This window comes from Columba livia, chromosome 7 (genome assembly GCF_036013475.1).
Source record: "Columba livia isolate bColLiv1 breed racing homer chromosome 7, bColLiv1.pat.W.v2, whole genome shotgun sequence".
Lineage (NCBI taxonomy): Eukaryota > Metazoa > Chordata > Aves > Columbiformes > Columbidae > Columba > Columba livia.
In genome coordinates, this window is record NC_088608.1 from 36,259,066 (window position 1) to 36,280,226 (window position 21,161).

Here is a 21,161-nt window from a genome sequence, read left to right on the forward strand (position 1 = left end):
GAGCAGAAGTCAGCAGTACAGGCTGGGACAACCCAACCCGTTCCAGTGGCCGTCCTGCTGTCTGGGACTGTCCATGAAATCTGCACCCAGCCTGTGACACACCACATCACTTGAGACAAGGCTGCTGAGGTGAGGCAGATACACCTGAACCCCTGTAGGACTCTTCTTACCCAGGGAGAGGGACCATCACCACTGCAGGAGCTGCCCGGCCACATCCCAAGAGATACAGCATCATCCAGCTGAGCCAACAGCCTGTGTCTCTGCTTTTATTACAGCCAGGAGCTCCCCTTACATTTAAGCCACTCATGCACCAAAAGGAAAATTTCTGACATTCTTCAGCGAATGGGACCAGCGCCACAAGTTTTCCATGCAGAAGTCCCGTGCCAACCGCTTTATGAGCAAGTAGGTGCCACCCAGTCCTGCTGCCCCCACAACAAATAGCCCTCGATCAATTACCTGCAAGTGCAAAGAAAAAGTGCAAAGAGAAACCTCAGCATCATCAGAGGTTTGTTCGTACCCTGCAGCACCAAGCGAAATCACACCTGCAGCTGCCTGGCAATATCCCACCACCAAAACTCCCCCCAGCACAGAGCAGTGCTGGTGTGCAGGATGCTCACGAGGTTTGTGACATGGGGAGGACGGGCATCACAACTGACCAACCTTTTTCTGCCATTTCCAGCGCTGAAGTGCCTCATGGTAGCGAATTCTGGTGAAGGTCACCTGGGAGGGTTGCAGGAGCATGTCACCACCTCAAAGCCAACCAGGAGGAACTTGTGGCGGCTCAGGCAGTGGGGACCTTACCATGGTGTACAGTGGGACGATGGTGGAAGGCATGAGCGTGTGGAGGAAGTTGTCTACGTGCTTCCGAAAAATGAACCACGTTGAATTCACGTGCTCACGCATCTGTGGCAGAGCAACCATCACCCCTTTGCAGGGTGTGTTGGCAGAGCTCCCCTGCATTTTGCTAGCTCTCCCACTGCCTGTCCTGGGGGTCACTGCAAGGAGAAGAGCCTCCCCAGCCACAGTGACATCCCCAAGTAGCTCTTAGGCCACAGTCTGCAGGGACGAGAGCCCAATCAGAGTCTTGCCAGACACCCTGTCCACTGTGTGCATCCTAACAGGTGCCACTGTGTGCGCAGCCCACAGGACCACAAGTCGGTGTGCGGCTCACCTACCTCTATGTAGTTGTACATGGCTAAATCTGAGATCGCATGGTCATCTGGCACTCTCAGCCTGGAGAACTCAGGGAGGCAGGCACCTGGGAGAAGAAAGCAGCAGCTCCTGGGCAGCTCCGCAGCAGGGGATCCAGCTGCCCTCAGCTGCAGAGGGATCCTCTGCTCTTGCTCCTCCCCGTCCAGCTCACTCACCTAGGTCATTGTGAAACTGGTCCATTAATTCATCAAAAACCAGACAATCCTCAAATCCCTGGGAGGAAATTTAGCAGGTAAACAGGCAGAAGGAACCATGCATCATGAGAAGTGCTCTCACGGATGCTTAGCTAGTGTAGCTGTTTGCACATGCATGGTCCCAATGACCACAGCTTCAGAGCAGGAGTCTTACTCCAGGCCACTGTGCCAGGGCTCTTGCAGAGAAACCCAAGGGGTTGCCTTTCTCAGCAGCTGCTGGACCCCCCTCCCACCCAGTCCTAGCCCCATGGACCCCTATTGACATGGCCTAGGGCCAGCCCTGAACTTACCGCATTCATGCCCTGTCCATAGAAGGGCACGACGGCATGTGCGGCATCTCCCATCAACACGCACCGGGAAGCAAGGTGGTAGGAGGAGCACTTCACAGATATCATGGCCTGGGCTGGCAGCAAAAAGTAATCGTGCTTCAGCTCTCGCCTTCAGGCAAAACAACAGATACTTCACTTGTGGGACCACAAGAGACAAGAGGAGCAAGCCCAAGCTCAGCTTCAGCAGAGTCTCCATCACCAGGATGCTGGTGGGTGAGGATGGGCCCCCTGGCTTTGCAGCACTGCATTGATGAGCGAGAAGGGGAGATGGCAACACTCACTTTCCGATGAGAGGGATGGCGTCTGGGAAGTGGGACTGGAAAAACCCCAGCACTTGCTCGCCTGTTGTGAGCTTCTCAAATTCCTCAAAGGGCATGAAGAGCGTGCAGGTGAAGGACTTGTCCTGCCAGCCGGGGAGGAAGGTCAGAAAGTAGCTCAGATGCCATAGAGAGCACTTGGCACCTGGAGCAGCAGCTCAGTGCCTGGCCTGTCACCCAGCAATCGCAGTGACCCGCTTTCACAGTGGGGACGAGCACCTGGCAACACCATTTCCCACGGTGGGCTTGCAGGCACTGGGGGCAGGCAGTGGGGAGGCAGAAGCAGGCAGCGTGTGATCTGCCGGCATGCTGCCCGGTGCTCCCTGATCTGGTCTATAACATCCAGCTGCAGAGAACTGTTTTTCAGGGGGCTTGGGTGGCCTCGGATGTGAGAGGTGGCACAGGTACCTCCTCAGAGCTGTGAGGCAGGGACAGACCCCTGCTCTGTGGGACACCTGGCACATACTGGGGGTCCCTCCTGGCACCTTGTCAGCCCTCCCAGCCCCTGCCATGTGCCTGCAACCACATCCAGTTCATCCCCACAAACTCCATCCCACGCCCCAGGGGAGAGTGACTGTGGGTTATCACCATGTTGGGCAGCGCAATCATCATGAAGGTGTTTCTTGGCCAGATATGGAGGTAGTTTGGTTCCATGGCAAACTGAAAGAGAAGGAAAATCGCCTTGTGTCCCTGACCTGCCCTGCTCAGCTTCCCCAGCCCAGCCTCTGGTTCCCCTCCACACCAGTACACCATTTCCCACCACAATGACCACTGGGCTCCTTTCTGGTACCTGATGCTTGGGAGAGAGACAAAGGCAAGATGAAAGGGTAGGAAAGACAGGCAAAAATCTGGTTTGCAACCACTAATTTCCTCACAGACACGTTCCCATACCCCCAAGACCTTGAGTTAACCCCACTATTCTGGGGCAGGCTCTCTAGGATTTTTGTAGCCAGGTATCAAGACATTGGCCCCACCACTTGAAGAGGAAGAGATGCCTGCCTTCTCCTAGGAAAGTTTTAATCCCTTGGCTGAACCTCAAGCAAGAAATCAGTTTCTCTAGAGCTGCTGTAGCAGAGCCACCGTGAGAGGGGAGAAGGGTGTCCCACCTGCAGAGGTGGTAGCAGCCCCCAGGACAGGCACACTTACATCTCCATCCTTGGGAGGGATAGTCAGCTCCATATAACCATGAGGAATGTACTCGTGACTGTAGTTAAAGCGCGCTTGTCTCATGAACTGCTTTCTGACTGTTGAGAAGGCTCCATCACATCCTACGATAAGATCATAGGTGACTTCCAAGGGCTGCTGGTCAGATCTGAAAGTAAGAAAGCCCCTTGGATCAGTCCTGCTGTAACTCCAGGCCAGCTCAGCACCACTGGGCACAGCGAATCTGCCTTTTGCAAAATGCCAGTGTCACCTCGAGCATTATTAATCTTCCAGGGCGAGGGAAGACTGGCTTTCACTGACTGGGAAGCTCAGCATTTGGATAATTATTATCCTGTAGTTTATCAAAAGCGTAACTCTGTCCAAGGACGTAACAGGCTTTGTTGGGATAATGCTGCAGTTTCACAGAGCCTGCATCCCCAAGTGGACAGGGGGCATGACCAGAGCTTAATACAACTATGAAAGAAGCTTGTCAGCTGCCCTCTGTGATGAGCAATCAGTCTGAAAACCAGCGCTATGGAGATTGGCACATTTATTCCCTGCACAGGTCAATGTGTGCCTCACCTGCTGCCAGGCTGCTGGCAGGTTAGGTAGTGGCTTAAATTTTTTCAGCCTCCCCATGGACCCTGCTTTGATGTCTCTTCTTTCCAAAGCTGACACTGAGTTTTGCCTGCTCAGGAATAACACGCTAGTTTCAAACAGATTGCTCAATTGTTCGAGGTTTTATGAATGATTAAGCAGAAAGTAACTGAACACAGTGCTTCATCCCAGGCTTGTGCAGGGGTTACCTTTTTATGGTTAATGTCCCCAACTCTGCGTTGCACCCCACAAGCTTGTGTCCAAAGTACAGTTTAGTGTTGGAATACTTCTCTGCAGCTGTGAAAAGAAGGTACAGCTACATGTAGAGGCTTGAACTGGGACCCCCAAAATATTTCCAAGGTATCCCTAAATTATAGGGACTTTTGCCATCACATCATATAATATTGCTGTGTTGAGCAATGGCCGGCAGGCAAGGCACACTAGGATTTGGTTTGGTTATCTCTGGTGAAAACTATTTTAAAAGTGCAAGGAATGCTGCAAAGATTTCTTTCTTCCCCACAATGACATGAGTCATTGACCTGTTTCCACCATCACTATATTGTATTTCAGGCCAGAATGCTGTGCCTGTATTCAATGGGAAATTTGGGGAAATTTGGCCCAGCCTGATTACACACTTCACCACAGTGCTCCAATTTCTATTTGTCTCTGTACAATCAGGGGTTGCAGGAAATGCCACGAATCATGGCAAGCTGAGGACGTATCTCCTGCTTTGGCTGTTCTGGAAGGAGATGCGGTGGCTCCCACTCCAGGGTGGATGCAGAAGAGCCGAATGAACACACAGAAAGGCCTTGGAGGGACTTGTTTGAATATCCTTTTGTGTCAGACAAGCAGCAAGGAAACAGCAGAGATTTTCTCCTTAAAAACACAGCTTGTTCACATTTGCGTTTTCTGAGAACCAGGTTATGCCGAATTCATGGGCAAAGAACACCTAGGGCCCAAAGTCTCCTGTTCAGGGGGCAAACCATTTAGGGTGAACACCCTAAGTGAACACAGTGTAAAAGTATTTGCAAACAGATCTGGCAACCTACCTGTTAGCAGCTCTCTGTTTAAGTTTGTTCTGTCCACAGAGAGAATGTACTGCAAGGCAAACAAACATGGGGTTCAGGAGGCGTTGCTGAAGGACGCTCTGCATGGCCAGGTGAGAAACATCCACCCTCTTCAAACAGCCCTGCCAAAATCGGGGGGTCACACAATCCCCTTCCTGCTCACAGCATCCTTTCTAAGAGCGTGAGCCTCAGGCTGTCCATCCTGCAGAGTGACAAATGCCATCAAAGCCGCTTTGTGCTCTGCAAAGCATCTCCGAGTGGCAGCACGAGACCAGTACCTGGTTCTTCTTCCCATAGGGGATAGAATACTTCTTCCCTGAAGGCGTGTGTATCCTCCGTGCCCGCATGGGAATGCCTTTGGACACAATCTGAAACAGAAGGAAAGAAAACGCAGTCTTCTGGCCAAAAATGAGTTGCCAAGCAGCAGGGCACAAGCCACCAAGCGCCATCATCCCCGCGCACTGCACTCCAGATTGAATGGGATGCTTTCTGCTCATACATTTTCATGTGGATATCCAAGTTACTGGGGAAAATTTTACAGGGCTGTCAACACTAAGCCACTACATTTTACTGAGATTACTTACAAGCTCATTCTCACGAAAATCAGTTTAAAACCAATTTTTTTTATAGAAGGGACATGAAAAGCCCCAGGGTGCTGGGCTGGGCAGGGGATAACAGTCAGGTTATATCCTGATGCTGGGATATGACCTGTCAAAGCCTGGGCTCCTTCTCTGGAGGGACCAGGAGCCAGGACATCCCACCACTGCCAACAGCTGGATGTTAAACAGTAGCAAGCACCCTGCAGAGGAGCGCTGGGCTCTCAGCCCAAAGCTCAAGATTTTGAGGGAAAATACCTGCTCCTGCCCTGTTTGCCCTCACCCTGCAGGAGGGAGTAGAGCATGGGGGAGATGTAAATATTGGAAGGTGTTTTCTGAGTGTTGGTCTCCTGAGGAAGCACCCTCTGCCATGAGCAGAGCCCAGCTGCCCAGGGCTTGTACTGTCCCCAGGCTGGGAGAGATCCCTGTTGGTGGCTGTCCCCAGGCTGTGGGCAAGCAGTGGCAAAGGTCTACCTGCACCCTCACAAAAGCAGAGCTACTGTTGTGGTGGTCCCTGTGTGCTTGGGGAGCAGAAATGAGCCTAGTTGAAGTCAACCATAGAGATCCCACCAGCAACAGAAGCCACCAGGGTACCTGCTCTTCCATCCCCACAGCTCGGAGGGCTTGGCGTCCTCTGTGGGACAGCGCCAAGTTAATGCTCCTGCCACGGGCAAGGCTGGCCACCCGGATATCTGCGTGGAAAGAGTGACCGGTTATAGAGATGCCGATAACACAGCCTGGTGTGGGCAGCATCTCCCGAAATCCCTGGAGTGACAACAGGTAGGATAGTGGGCTTCTCCTCCCCATCACTGTACATTCAAGTTGAGTTTCATCTTCCATGGTGTCATTCTCATCTGCCACTTGGCTTGTCATCTCTACCCAGGTTTTATTAGTCTGTCAGCTGATAGACACCGAAGGCGAAGGATTTCTCTCCCTTTCAGCCAGCACCTGGGCTCTGAATCTTCCTTGCTCTGTTGTGCTGCCCTGCGGAGCTAGAAGCTTCCTAAAAGCACTCCATCCCTCCTGCTGCCCACCTCACCACCAGCCCTCCTCAACACCCCTGGCAGTGGTTACCGCTCCAGCTGATTATTTTAACCCTAAGAGAGATGCTGCAACATTAACAACAGCCGTTGCTTCCAAACTTCTGATCCAGCTTGGTTCGACAGCACTGTGCAGAGATCAGTTTTCAAAGGGGAGGATTCAAGTCAATATTTAAGCCAATAATATAAAAAAGGGCATCATTTTAGTAGCTGAAGGGTGGATTCCTTTCATACAACATATTTCAAATAAATGCTCCCCCCACCAAGGGGAAGAGTAAAAAGCACATCCCCGAAGTGCCACACTTTCAGATTTCATTTTCTTTCTGCACTTTCAGAGAGCTCACAGAGCTCCTCTTTTGCTTCCTCAGGAACAGAAATATATCAAGAAAGCAGTGATGATCAAGCTGAACTTACCTTCTCTGGCTTCATAAACGTCAACATGGAAACCTCGTCTAGCAAAGAAACAGGCATTTAACGCACCCACCTGCAAGAGAAGTTTCAGGAACAGTAGATGAAGTGTTTCGCTAGCAACTATATCACAGATCATTGTTGAGATGCATCAAAGGAAAGCCGTGGTCAGGGGATGCAGCTCAGCATATACAGGAAGATGCTTTGATGAAGAATCTTAGAGATGAAGAATCTCCACTTATGCCTGGAGATAAGTTCTCTGGCACCCCTGATGTGCCTGCAGAGCCTCCAAGACAAAAGTCACCCATCAAAACTCATCATATAAGGTCATACTAGCTCAGGGCTTGTTTACACACAGTAATTAATTGCGGCAGGACCAACCCCTTCAGCCAGAGACAACAGGAGCTGGTACAGGCAAGCTCCCTGCTCCTCTCCAGACTATACATATCTTCCTCAGTAGGATTCAGGATAATGCAGCATTCCCGTGGGAACATGGAGGGGAAGCTGGACCTGTGCAAAAGCAAGATGTTAACTTGAAAAGGGCAGCACACATATGTCCTGCTTGTTATTTAAATGGATGTCTGTCTTGCTCTTGTTTCATTTCCATCATTAACTGCTGTCAGAACTCCAGGCTTATGTCATGGCTTTTTTCCAGAAGTGTAGGGACAAAGAAGCTAATGGCCAAAAAGTCAGAAGAGAGATTGAGGTGCTGCAGGGTTCCATGCTGTCCTTTAGAGTCAGGTGCATTGTGTCTCTGGGATATCTCAGCAGCAAAGCTTTCCCTTGAGGGAAAGAACTGTTCTCCTCCCACAAAGTCTTAGGGGCTCAAACGAGCCTTGCTGCCTCCCCCAGTGGGAACTCAACCAACTCCTCCACAGCACCCCATCATCTGAGGGAGGAATGATTTTAAGAAAAACCTTTCACCCCATATCCAAGCAATGTTTCACAGCCCCAGCTCCTTGGCAAATGCAATCACACAGCAGCCAAATCGTGTTTCCTACCAGACCACCACCAACAATGGCGACTCTTTTCCCCCGTGGGTCATTGGGGTCCATCGCTGGGGCAGCCCCCAGGTCACAGCTTCTTCCTGCTGTGTCCCCGGTCCCTGTCCTGCTGCGCTGCCCTCACCAGTGGGGAGGAGAAGGGGAAGGACGTGAGCGGCTGAGTCACGCCAGGGTTCTTTTCCCCTGGTTCATATTAAACTTTAACTCCCAGCCCAGAGACTGCGGCCAGCCGCACTGAGCCTTAGGTGAAGAGATGTGAGTGCGGCATTATTCAGCTAAGCCTTATTCAAAGGCCTCTTTCAAAAATTGCAAAGCAATTCTGTAGCCTTCAGAGATGTCCTAATGAAATGCACACAGAGCAGGAGGAGAACTTGCATCTGCTGGGCTTTTGCTGGTGCTTTGCTGGGCTGCACTGCAGAAGAACCACCATGGCACCCTCTATTCTGCCCTGGTGAGACCACATCTGGAATATTGTCTCCAGTTGTGGCCCCTCAGTTCCAGCAGGACAGGGAACTGCTGGAGAGAGTCCAGCGCAGGGCAACAAAGATGCTGAAGGGAGTGGAGCATCTCCCGTGTGAGGAAAGGCTGAGGGAGCTGGGGCTCTGGAGCTGGAGAAGAGGAGACTGAGGGGTGACCTCATTAATGTTTACAGATATATGAAGGGTAAGTGTCAGGAGGATGGAGCCAGGCTCTTCTTGGTGACAACCAATGGTAGAACAAGGGGTAATGGGTTCAAACTGGAACACAAGAGGTTCCACTTATATATGAGAAGAAACTTCTTCTCAGTAAGGGTGACAGATACTGGACCAGGCTGCCCAGGGAGGTTGTGGAGTCTCCTTCTCTACAGACATTCAAACCCGCCTGGACACCTTCCTGTGTAACCTCATCTGGGTGTTTCTGCTCCGGCGGGGGGATTGCACTGGATGAGCTTTTGAGGTCCCTTCCAATCCCTGACATTCTGTGATTCTGTGATGATGCCAAGTAACTTCTTGAGCACCCTCCCGAGGGTGGAATGTGAACCACACTGCTTGCCCAGGGGCCTGATCCCATCTGTGAGGACATCTATTGCTCAAGAAAGCTGTGTGTGACCTGAGTGTGTTGGGGTACAATACCAAGCAGAGGGTCCGTGCCTAATCTGCAGAAGCTTTCCAGGGTTTGGATGAGGCTGTGAGGACACATCTCTGTGTGCACTGTTTCACAAACCCGTTCTTGGGAGGAAGTGCTCTGCTGATCCAGCACTGCACACCGTAAGATTTTAACAGGGAGGAGCCAATTACAACCTGCTCACAATAATTAAGCAGCAGACAGTGAAAACATACATTAACATATACTAATTACCTGCAGCGCACAGCCCAAACTAGCAAATTTGCCTCAAATGGGCAAGACCAAATCTCCATCGCACATCCTGGATCCCAGGGGATGGGGAGCAGGTGCCACACCATGGTCCCAACCTGCAGTACAGTGCAAGGACGGGACATGCAGGACAACAGGACCCAAAAGCAGCCCCAGGCTCAAGCTTAAATGGGACTGCTGGCCTTGGGGAGGGCAGGGGTCCCAGGTTGGGCTGTTAAAGGTTATTAGTGCACACAGGCCCTGGGACTGTGTCCAAATGAGTCACCAGTGAAGACCCTCCGTTGGGTTTCTCTGATCTTCTCAGCAGTGAATTTGCTCCACACCACCTGACTGACTCACACACACAGAGCAAAGGAAACAGAGCAGAGAGGGCAAAGAGCAAGGTAAGTTTTACATAGCAAATAAATTATTCATTAATTGTTTTCAGAGCACAAGCAGCACACTGTTAGCTTCCAGCAGTGACAGTTATTATTTGGAAATATCACTCAAAGCACCTTTTGCGTACTTGTCTGGTAGCCTTTACAGATTACTCCACCACCTTGGCTTACCAATTTGATAGCAGCTCTTTAAGGTACGTCAATTAATTCATGGGCTCCTGTGGATAACACAGCGTACAATCGTATAATTAAAGCTGGTCTGGCAATACCTCTTTTCTGCACAAACATCCTCAGCCACGCTCCGTGTACCTGCCCTGGGGGCAGGAGGCACAGACACAGGGAAGCACCGGAGATGTTGGTGAGCAGCACTATCTGGGATGGTAAATGGAATACGCATCAGCTTCTGGCTGCCAAACCTGTCTCCTTAGCTACTGACAACAGTTCTTGGCAAACCAGACTGAACTTTGCCTGTCAGGGATTATCTGTGCCCAGTGCAATATCTCTTCTCTTCAGTAACCATTCCAAACAAAATTTAGGTCCCTGTGTTATCTTCATCAGATTCATTCACAAACTGCACCAGGCAAAAACAATGTAAAGATGTCCTCCACTTTAAAAACAGGAGAAAGTGGGAAGACATTGAGAAAATGCTACTAATTACTTGTTTATCTTTCTTTATTAAATACAACCAGGGTGCTGAGAGCATGAAAAAGTATCGTTTGGTTAAAAACTAAGTGAGCCTTCATGAAGTCCTGAATGAAAACAACAACAGGATAATGTATGCTCAGATTAAAGCCTGCCCTCCGAAAATTAGTGGGAAAAGTAAAGACAGGAAAAGTGTTTGATTTATGTTACTGAAGAAAAAGACACATCAATATCCAAGAATCTCAGGATTTTATCATTATTTTTAAATCAAGTCTAAACCCTGATTATACATGTGAAAGGTTGAACAATAGTGAAACAAATATACATGATTCCAGTGTGTTTAAATCACCTTCCAATAGCTCTTTGAGAAGTAAACCTTGAGTGGCTTTGTAAATGTGAGGTTAGTGAGAGACAGAGAGTCAGAGTCCTCCTGGGACAGGACACGTGGACTGTGGGTAGCTGGGGTGGGCATTGCACCTCAGTGCTCAAAACCCACGACCGCAGGAGCAGATTTCTTCCTGTTCTTCTCCACTGAGAATCATTTATCCAAAGAGTGCATAAAGCCAACTCACACAGGCAGGGCGGAGTGCTGGTCTTCTGGAAAATACAATGCCAGGTTTTTGCTCTGCTACGCAGGTAATTTGCATTTGGATCATTCCTGTTCATCCTTACTTCCCTGGTTAGGTGATTACTGTAGGACAAGTATATCTGCGAGGGAAGTAAAACCAGAAACACGGAGAGGAACACTTCACGCTGGTGCGGTTTGGTGACTAAACCCTCATTCATACATCCTGGGTTAGTTTGCATCACCGTCCCCAGGAGGGCAGTGGGCCCCTTCACAAGGGGCATTTCCTCAGTTTGCACATGTAGGGGACTCCCAGCCACGGAGCTGGGCCATACTCATTTGCAAGGGCTCAGATAACACTGGTGTCAAGATTATTTCATGCCCAGGGTGTGCTGTGGGTTGCCAGTCCTGCAAGACACTTTGGGATGGGTTTTTCTGATTCTGTGAAAAGACAGCAACAAAAAGTGGCGATTGCTTGTGGCTGGTGTGGGCTTGGAAGACGACAGGAAACAACTAAACTAACAGAAACGGGTGAGCAGACCACAGGTGCATGGTATGTCTGTTCTGAACATCTGCGGCCTTTCTCCCACATGCTTCTTGTACCAACAATGTGCAGTCATACAGGCGTTAGGCTGTCGATCAGACAGATTATTTAGGAGCTGTTCAAGTACAGGCTGAGCTCAGCAATGCGATGGCCCACTTGCAGAGGAACACATACTGTCAGTATGTGGGCCACCTGCAACAAGAAGAATAGGATTATTGTGTTTAGTAATAGCAAAAGGACAGTGTAGATGTGTCAGATCTCATCATTCATGATGGCAGGCAGTTAAAGAAGAAGAAGACGACATCTTAAAAGCCATGACAAAATCTTTTCCTTATTTCTGCAAATAGCTAATTGCACCAATTCTGGAAGAAGCCAGGAGATCTTTACTGGTACAGATTACAAACCCATGTAAAAGTGAAAGGGGTAGAAATGTTTATCCTTTACAATCTCATTAGGTAAGTAATCCGTTCAGGAATTAAAATCCCATGCTGAAGAGGGCCATAGGGATACCCCTGCCAGCAGGCTGCCCATGCCTGAGGATACAGAATTACAGAATGTCAGGGGTTGGAAGGGACCTCAAAAGCTCATCCAGTGCAATCCCCCCATGGAGCAGGAACACCCAGATGAGGTTACACAGGAAGGTGTCCAGGTGGGTTTGAATGTCTCCAGAGTAGGAGACTCCACAACCTCCCTGGGCAGCCTGGTCCAGTGTCTGCTACCTTCACTGAGAAGAAGTTTCTTCTCATATTGAAGTGGAACCTCTTGTGTTCCAGTTTGAACCCACTACCCCTTGTCCTACCTACTACAGCAGTTCCCTGTCCTTCTGGAACTGAGGGGCCCAGAACTGGACACAACATTCCAGATGTGGTCTCCCCAGGGCAGAGTAGAGGGGCAGGAGAACCTCTCTTGACCTACTGGCCACCCCCCTTCTAATCCACCCCAGGTACCATTGGCCTTCCTGGCCACAAGGGCCCAGTGCTGGCTCATGGTCATCCTGCTGTCCACCAGGACCCCCAGGTCCCTTTCCCCTACACTGCTCTCTAATAGGTCATTCCCCAGCTTATACTCAAGTTATAAGACTGAGTGTACAAAATCATCACTTAACCTGTCTCAACCCCATTGCTGTGTTAAAGACAATGTTCAGGACTGGCCTTAGTGAAGAACCAGGAAGGCATGGAATTGTCCGCTCTACCTTGCTACCCCACCGGTGCAGGAAGGAAGGGCTCCAAGGTGACATCCGTGCTGCCTGTTTACTCACGTAGGTAGGGCAGGGAGCGTGCTGCTGGTCCAGCCGTGTGCCGTGGATGTGGAGGGGAAGCCCGCGGGGGGCCCCGGGAGCAGCGCGGCGGGGGGGTAGTGATGGTGGTGGTGCACTGCAGATGGCCTGGGCCTCTCTGCTTTCAGAGCCGGGGCAGCAGCAAACTGCAGATCCTTGTTGGAGAGAGACAAAAGGTGATTTGTGAAATCTGCGTCCCCATGGGGAGCGTCACTGGGTGAGGGGCTGGGTTCCCATTCGGCCATGTGTCCGGAGATGGGTTTTGTAGGCTCCAACGTAGTAGGTCCGGCAAACACTCAGTGATTTCAGATTTCGCCTGATATTCAGAGACACTCAGACCCCACTCCCTCCAGTTTATCCCACTGATCTACATCAGGGAAACACATGGTGACAGATGGCCTGGGTAAGAAGGTGGGGACCAGGGGGGTGCACACTCTTCCTCTGCCATCTTCCCTTAGACACAGGGTCTTCCACAGAAACCTGCAGATGAGTCCGCTGGCTCCCCCAGACATCTCCCCGCAGCAAGGGGGAAAGAGTATTCAGAACCAAAAGCTACAAAGTTTAAGGAAAATAGAAAAGGACTTGTGTGCAAGGCAACGCTCAGCAGAGCTCTGACGCGAGGAGAGGCCCGCACTACCTGCCATTTCCACAGCATATCCACCACGCGAGCACGGCTGAGGGAGCCAGCCAGCCCCTCTGCGCCCCGAGAGGGCTCCTGGGGGGACATCAGTGTCCTGAAACGTGAGAGCTGGCAGCTGCTGGGGGAGGCTTTCTGTCCAGAGCAGACATTTGGTCCTAACAGGTGCAAAAAACCCATCAGCTCCCTCCAGGAGGGGACAGGCTGTGGACGAGGATTGCGTTTCCTACCCTGCCTTAAACCCGGGGCTCGGGGCCTTTTGAGCATGTGTTGCTTTCGCAGATAGCACATAGGAAAGGTGTGAGTGAGCTGGGCAAGGACTGCACAAGTGTGGGAGTTACTTTCTCAGCACTCAACAACCTTAACATCTGAGAAAAAGAAATCTTTCTTACAGTGCAGGGAAAAGACAGGGTTAGCTTGAAAATGGAGGGGTAGGCAAAGTACTGGGGAAGTTTTTGCAATATCCCCTCCTCCCCAAAAATCAGCTGTCCTTGCTTCTTAGGTAATAAATGCTACAGATTAAAGACTAGAAATACATTTTCTCAAAGCAGTTAAAAACACTAAGGAGCTATATCACCTTGTTAAAAATAGCTTAGGAATTTGGCATCTAAGGACGTTTAAAATTATATACCTCTTATCAGGCACTGGGTATGTTTTTGAAAATCCCTACAGGGGTCTACAAAGCTAAACATCTTTAAGATCTGTTCTGTTAGAGCTCAGTAGCCATTGATTTTCAGTGAGATAGGAACTATAGCAGTGGGGCTTCAAGTATGATCACAACATCTGTGCTTCAGCTCTAGCCCATTTGAAACTGCCAGGTCAAATTTTACCAGTTACAGGATCTGTAACATAAACATTGCCCAGCTGTTCACAGCAAGCGAATAGTCTGTTAGTGGTTCAGCTGTACAGACCAGATGATTTTCAGAGCTGGACTAAATCCAGTTTGCATGTGCAGAGGAGACCTTCATCCTCTGGGTCCTGTCACCGTGCTCATCATGGTAAAGACGCAGAGTGTGCTCTGCTCTTTAACAGGCTTCTGGTGCGCTGGGTCTGAAGATACAGCTGTTAAGCGTCCCAGATTTTCTGCATGTTTTGCCCAGGCCCTGCACCCTCCCCAGGAGATCAACCATTGCCCTGTGTGAGCAAGGATGCCCTTCAGACTCCATGGTGGTTACCTGCTGTCCATGCTGAAGCAGGGGAGAGCTGGCTGCAGGAGACTGTGCGAAAGCCATGGGTGGCAGAGCCTTCAGCATCATGTTCTGCATGATGATCTGGTGCATCTGGGCATTCTGCATCAGCATCATCTCTACCATATCTGGGAAAAGGTCACCCCAAGGAGGAAAGTAAGACCTTTATCAGCAACTGACAGACAGCAGAGGCATCTAGGTAAGAAGTGCTGTCCAGCATACAGACTGGTCACTGCAACCATGACAAAGCAGCTGAATGGAACACATGAAGAATATTAGCATTATTTGGCCAGGCAGTGTAAAATTGATGTCTATGGATAAGACTGTTCATACCAGTTCTCCTGTTTCTCCTCCCCTCTAGAAGAAAGGTGCTGTTGAGCATCTTCTGTCCGTTAGTTTCCCTATAAGCCCACCCCTCTGGCCATGTGGACTGTCAGGCTGGAGAAGGGATGAGCACTAGAGCTCTATTGCTTACACCAGCTTGGACCGGCTCCTTACAGTGCTCTCTATTGCTTCAGCTCATTGCTTTCCATGTGAGAGGTTTCCTCAACTTTACGTGATATTGCAGTGCCACCTTGAGAGTCCACTGCATGTGCATCAAATCTACTCACCATCACCTCTCTGGGTCCTAATCACAAAAGACCTGTGCTGTGGAATTAATTCACTTGTTGGGAGGGAAGGAAGAAGAGAAAGGGGGGAAAAAAGAAGACGAAGAAGAAAATGAAGGCAATTCTATTTTTTTTTTTTTTAAACTGGTCACACCAAGAGCAGTTTACATGTATCAGCTTCGGAAAAGTCATGCATGAATTAACACTATTCTGTTTATGAAAATAAACTGATTCAAAAATCCAGATGCTTAGATGAAGAAAGAGCTGAGAAATATTGCAGTTTCATGACTGAGGATTCCTCTGCGGGGTGAAGAAACCTTTGGCTGAAGTTTGAGCCAGGGAAGCCATCCAGGTTTTTGTTCATGTATTATTTCACAGTAGCATCCACCTATGTTTAGAAACAAACCCTTTTTATTGGCGTTGCACTATATTTGGAACAGCACTTTCAGCTGTTCTGTCTTGTTTCCAAACACAGGGTGTAATAAAAGCCTGTATTGTTCTGAGGAGATTGGACCACAGGTTTAGAGGGAACAAAAGAATAAAACCAAAGTTTATAAAGCTGTTCGTTAATTTTTGAGTCATCTGTGAGCATGAGTTTGACCTTGTTAATATTACTCAGTGCCATGGGTTGAGCTGTTTTGCTTTCCTGAGCTTCCCTGGCAGCTTAACCTGAGTTTGTAGTCCCTTTTTCTTTAGTTTCGGCAACAAGGGTTTGTCTGAAAGCCTCTCAGAAATGTCATCTAGTCCATTTACAGAGTGCAATTCCCACAGCTCCAGCAGCAGCCCCATAATGAAACAGCACGTCACTAACTGGCTTGGATGCTGTGCCATGCCCCCTTCCACCTGCTGTGGCACCTGGCCTGTCCTGTCCAACCTGCCCTCTCCAACCCGGCTGCCGAATGGAGGGTACGCTACCTTCTTTAATACTCCCGGAGCGGGGGGCTGCAAACGGCTGGGCAGGGGGGATCTGTGTGATCAGGGGTTGCGGCTGAGGTAGCTGCTGGATGATGGTGGCTGGCTGAGGCGGCAGCTGAAAAAGAAAAGGGAGAAGTCAGGGTTGGTTTTAGCCAGTTCCCTCATCTCTGGGAGGGGACAGCAGTGGGTGTCATCTGCCTGGACTTCAGTAGGGCTTTGGACATTGTCTCCCATGAGATCCTTGTGGAGAAGCTGTTGAGGTCATGGGCTGTATGAGCAGTGATGTGCATTGGAAATGGGCTGAATGGTGGGGCCAGAGCATGGGCAATCCTCCCACTCCTCTTGCTACCTCGTTCCTATGGTAAACCTATTAATTTTGTGCCTTATTTGTAAGATGATTTCCCCGGGATTGCCTCGGGCAGTGAGGGACTCATACAACGGCAAGGGGCGTATCTTTTCCACCCGTGGTTGTTGTCTCAGACCAGCACAGCACTAGCGGTGTTTTCAAGGAGAGAGGATCCTACCGTCTGCTGGATAATCCTTGGTGGCTCAGCCTGGGGAGCTGGAAAAGGTATCTGGAAGACGTGCGGGAGGGCAGCCCTGTGGTCATGACCGTGTCCTCCAGCAGGTGCAGGGGGCTGCGAAAGCTCTTCCAGAAGGTGCTGCTCCTGCAAAATCAAGTATCTTCTTAAAGAAAACCCGCTCATGAAAGGAAACACCCAGCCGGTGCCCACAAAACTATAAAGGAACTTTTTCTTCCCACGTATCTTGAAGCCATACAGTTTTCAGCACAAGCAAAAAGGAATGTAAAACAAAATAAAGGACAAACTGCCAAAAGTTTGGGAAAACACTAAAGATTGGTACCCTCCATAAACTAGCAATAAATAAGAGTTACTATTATTCCTGTTTTGGCAGCATTAAAAATCCCTTCCTCGCATTTTGGCACTACCTCAGCGAGCTTATGATGCAGCAGCTCAGGCCAAACAGGATAAAGCCACCAACTCACTGAAGCAGGTGCGTTGTTAGCTGTAGGGAGAGAGGACACCCCCTGTTCTCCAACCACTCTCCCTGGTTGGCTGGTCCAACCTCTATACCTCAAACCAGCAAGAACTGAATCCTGCCCAGCCCAAAGACCAAAGGACAGAAAAGAACTGAATCCACATCACCCGTGGATGTGCAGGTAACCTGGCCCTGCCTGTTGTTTCTGTCCCCAGAGAGGGCTCTTACCCGAAGCTCCTGCAGAAGATCTTTCCTTCTCCTCAGGGCGCTCTGGAGCATATCCTCACGTCTGCTCCCTGAAGGAGGAAAAGTCCATTCTCTTCTCAAAGGATTGCAAAGACAGAGCTATCATAGCACCTACATTATGAGATTCATTCTGGGAAAAGTGTTAGGAGATACCTTGGCTTCTTCCACAAAAGGCTTTAGGCTACTTTTCTTGTCAAATACACTAACAGATACTGACTTTACACCACATGCAGACACAGCTGTTAAGCAGCTCTACAAAGCCAATACACCATCTCCAAAAATAAACTTTTCAGGTCGCTTTCTAAAGCCCCCTTCTAACCTTCTGGCTTAGAAACTCATTTCAGCCTGAAATTTTCTAGATACACTCTGTACATGCAGAGGATGATGGTGCAAAGGGTAAAAAAAGTTTGTTGTGACATATCAAAAGAAACTCGGTCTAGAATGTCAAATTTTCTGTTTCCTTTTTGTTCTGAACTGGCTTAATTTTCATTTCTTCCCACATACAGCTGATTTTGAACTCACTTGAAATGGAAATAAGAAATAATGTTTTCAGATACATTGGAGGCATGCCTGGCAAGCATCACTTAGTATTTCGAAGCTCTAAGTTTTTAAAGAGATTTTTATATTTTGGCCACAATGTTTGAAGTTTCTAAACATTTGTGCACCAGCTAAATGTATACGAGTCCAGAGTACAATCTGGAACTATTACTGATCTTCTACTGATAGCATTTAATTTAAAAAAATACATATAATTATTGACACTGCATGTGGCATGCAAATAAATGAATGCACCATCCATGGCATGCATAGATTCAGTTGGAGTACTGTTGAAAGGAACACACTACTTGTTCATGAAACATCACAGCAGTCTTTGAAAGGGTTTGATAAAGACAAGAGTTATTTTAAACTCCCTTATTTATCAAGTTTTAGCTGGTTTGCCAGCTTTTATAGAGAATTGTCTAAACTTTAGAAGTTTCATAAGCATGCTGGGATTCCTGACCTCTCTGCCCAAATCAAAGTCAGGATGTAATTGCACATGCAATGGTTTCCTGGTAAAATAGTTTCCCAGCTCTTATCAACACAATCCTCAAGACCAACCCTTCCAGTATAATGATTTGTTTTGTAAGCTGAGTCATATTTTTTTACACTGGAAACCACATTCTGGTCTGCACAAGGTTGTGGTTGCCAGCTTCAGCGTTGCAAAGCAGTATTAGCAGTGGAGTGTTCCTCCTGCCTGGATCCCTCAGACATACACAGCCAAAATAATGCCTCCTTTCCAGGATCACCAAGCCAAGCACACAGCTGAACCGCAACAGGGGCTCGCTCCTAGGTATAGGAGCTATGACAAAGGGGATTCACCAATAGTTTGCTCCAGCAAAACCAGCATCTGCAGCTGAGAGGCTGCAGAGGACACCTGGGCAGGAGGTCACTCTTATGCCAGTGCTAGGCTGGTTCATTTCCCTTTGACAAACAAACAAACCATTGAAGAAATTCAGAAGATAAAAGGTATAGAGCTGCACAGTACAGCAAGCCCAATCTCCTTGCATCAAGGCTGCTAAGATTCATTGGCTTGGTTAGGACCGAGACTAGCATATAGGCTGACATTACTGCACAAGCTTCACTGGAACGTGCATTTTTGCTACTTCCAATCCTTGGGGCTGCATACAGATTTAGAGACACGGGCTGAGCTGGGGCAGCACTAACTCAAGCTTGGAGTCTCCCTCCTGCTCCACAGACAATGTCCCTGTCACAGAAGCCCAGACAGAGCAAGTTCTGACTACCCAAATGCCCAATCACTGAGCATGCAGAGGCCCCTTCAAGTTTTTAAGGGAGCAGATGTGATTATCTGGTGTCACCTGCTAAGGAACTCATGCCTGAGAACGTCACTAAGCCCTTTCCATATCATGTCCATAATTAGAACAAATGCTTCACTTTTACTTGCAGCTGGGAGTGATGATTCCATCTTCTCCAGGTTTCCTTGTTCATTTTCTAGTCTCTGTTGGTAGAACCACAACAAGAACTGGTTATGAGTCTGGCAGCAAAGTTCACAACAGTTTCCAGCCCTACCTTACAGGTATAGTCTGCCTCTGCTTGCATGAAGACAGACGTTCTCAATTGGCTGCAGATCCTCTTCGTATCTCAGTTATTTCTACTGAGATATTTTATAACTACTGAGATAGTTATTTTAAATACAATATTAATGCTTGAACATGCAAGAGCAAAAAAACAGAGCAAAGATGAGCACTGCAGAGCTATTTCCTTACCTTTTCTAGGAGTTTGATTTTCAGTCGTGTCAGGTGATCCACCACTGAAGGATCTGTCATTGTAGTAGTCTCCTGGAAGAGCAGGCAGGCAAAAACATGTTAAAAAGCTACACAAAGGCAGATAGGCTTTCAGGGGTCATTTTTCCCCCTCCACAATCTTCAGAGAAGAATAATTCCATTAGAAAAAAAAAAAAAAATACAAGATTGTGAGCAATTGAGGGAAGAAGATAAAAGCTTCAGCTTCCCTCCCAGGTAAAAATGAGTACAGATGTTCACCACAATGTCGCAGATACAGCTTCTTCTGCTATTTCTCTTGATGCATTTTCACGCTACAGGTTGCAATGGTCACAACAGGGCAACTCAGGGTGAATATTTTTCTCTTCTTAATGGTTGCCAGCCTTTTCCCAGCAGTGGCACTGAGCCTGGCCCTCTGTGTTGTCAGGATCTTCTAAGCAGCTCCGAGTTTTGTGTCTGTAACCTGGTTGCTAAGTTTGTAGTGTCAACCCACAATATAAACAATTTAATCTCCAAGTGTAGAAGCTTATTTACCTTTTGTAAAGCAAATGCCCAGCACATTAGTAGACAAGGAAAAAAAAAAGAAATGAAAGGCAATGGTTCTTTAACACAAGCCTAATGCTAGGGGTCAGATTATGATCTTGCTGACTGATGGTACCTGATAGCAGTATTTAGCCAACTGTAAGGGGCCCATACACTTTTGACATAGCCCTTCATATGAGTTTTCATCACCAGACAGTGACACAAAACTCAAAAAAATAAGGAGCATAGTTAGAACTCATCCCTGGATGAGTAAAAGAGTAAAGAACCTATGATTTAACTTCCTTTGCTTACTATCTCCCAAGCAACCTGCAGAGTATCTCCCTCTCCCAGCAAACGCCTTTCCAGGGCAATGTTCATCAGCGACATCCGTAAAACCAACACCATGGCATGAGAAAGGAGCCAAGTAACAGATACTTAGTCACAGTATCATATTTTAAGCTTGGTTCTGCTCCTCAGAGAGCAAAGCTCCAACCCTTCCTTACTTGAAGGCCATAGCAAAGCCACAGATAGAGCAGCTGGTAGATGCTTGCGGGGAGCTGTATGGGAGCAGCACAGCTCACCTCCTCCAGCTGTGACCCACGCAGCGTGTGTGTGTATCGTGTCCTTAAAATACACCAGCTCATAGTCACTGGAGAGGTTATAGAAACTGAGACGTGGGGATCCCAAAAATAGCAGTGCCGTGTCAGAGCTGGGGCTCAGCTTTCCTCAGCAGGGCTTGTTTGTGAATGCCACAAGTGACACGGCAGAACAGAAAGTCCTCTCACCTGCCAGCAGTTTTCCTGAGAAACAGTTCTGTGTGTGTTTTTGTAACCCAAATAGATTTTTCTCTGGTTATCTCTAACATCTTTGATCTGTTTAGCTGGATCTGGGCAGCTGCAACAACCCTTGACAAGGAGTTTCCTAGTCATCTTGAGCATAAACCTAGTTATGTAAGTAAACTACATAAGTATAGTTTACTTCAGCGTTAGGCAGAAAAAAACATTACATTTAGACTGTTTTGAATCTTCATTCCTGAAAAATTATTGGAAATCTCCTTTGCTATGCAAAATGTATATGACTGTTCTCCATGCACTATTTCCATAT

General features: G+C 48.4%; 2 protein-coding genes across 11 annotated transcripts; both read right to left on the reverse strand.

Annotated features, from left to right (window-relative positions):
* Positions 1-252: 252 nt before the first annotated feature.
* Positions 253-8,063, reverse strand: KMO (kynurenine 3-monooxygenase). Of its 2 annotated transcripts, none has more exons than XM_065069365.1 (15): positions 7,905-8,063; positions 6,910-6,979; positions 6,050-6,147; positions 5,138-5,227; positions 4,842-4,890; positions 4,002-4,089; positions 3,199-3,364; positions 2,641-2,712; positions 2,017-2,138; positions 1,697-1,844; positions 1,368-1,425; positions 1,176-1,258; positions 802-903; positions 661-720; positions 253-456 (listed from the first exon to the last, which is right to left on the reverse strand). In XM_065069365.1, exons 1-15 carry the CDS (start codon positions 7,956-7,958, stop codon positions 304-306), a joined length of 1,413 nt encoding a protein of 470 aa, XP_064925437.1. In that variant the 5' UTR covers positions 7,959-8,063; the 3' UTR covers positions 253-303. The 2 variants fall into 2 exon arrangements, with proteins under 2 accessions (XP_064925437.1, XP_064925438.1); XM_065069366.1 differs by adding an exon at positions 7,285-7,413 and having other exon boundaries at positions 5,138-6,147; positions 7,905-8,019.
* Positions 8,064-8,635: 572 nt separating this feature from the next.
* On the reverse strand, positions 8,636-20,007 carry C7H21orf58 (chromosome 7 C21orf58 homolog). 9 transcript variants are annotated; one of them, XR_002409288.2, is made up of 9 exons: positions 19,797-20,007; positions 19,521-19,592; positions 19,189-19,252; positions 17,239-17,306; positions 16,536-16,679; positions 16,012-16,126; positions 14,477-14,616; positions 12,581-12,819; positions 8,636-11,580 (listed from the first exon to the last, which is right to left on the reverse strand). XR_002409288.2 is itself a non-coding variant. In XM_005515026.3 (9 exons), the coding sequence occupies exons 2-9, from the start codon at positions 19,578-19,580 to the stop codon at positions 11,565-11,567; spliced, it is 774 nt and encodes a 257-aa protein (XP_005515083.2). In that variant the 5' UTR covers positions 19,581-19,592; positions 19,797-20,007; the 3' UTR covers positions 8,638-11,564. The 9 variants fall into 9 exon arrangements, 8 of the variants coding, with proteins under 8 accessions (XP_005515083.2, XP_064925443.1, XP_064925442.1 ...); XM_005515026.3 differs by having other exon boundaries at positions 8,638-11,580; positions 12,647-12,819; positions 19,195-19,252; XM_065069371.1 differs by having other exon boundaries at positions 8,638-11,580; positions 12,647-12,819; positions 19,113-19,252; positions 19,797-20,003.
* Between the last annotated feature and the right edge of the window lie 1,154 nt (positions 20,008-21,161).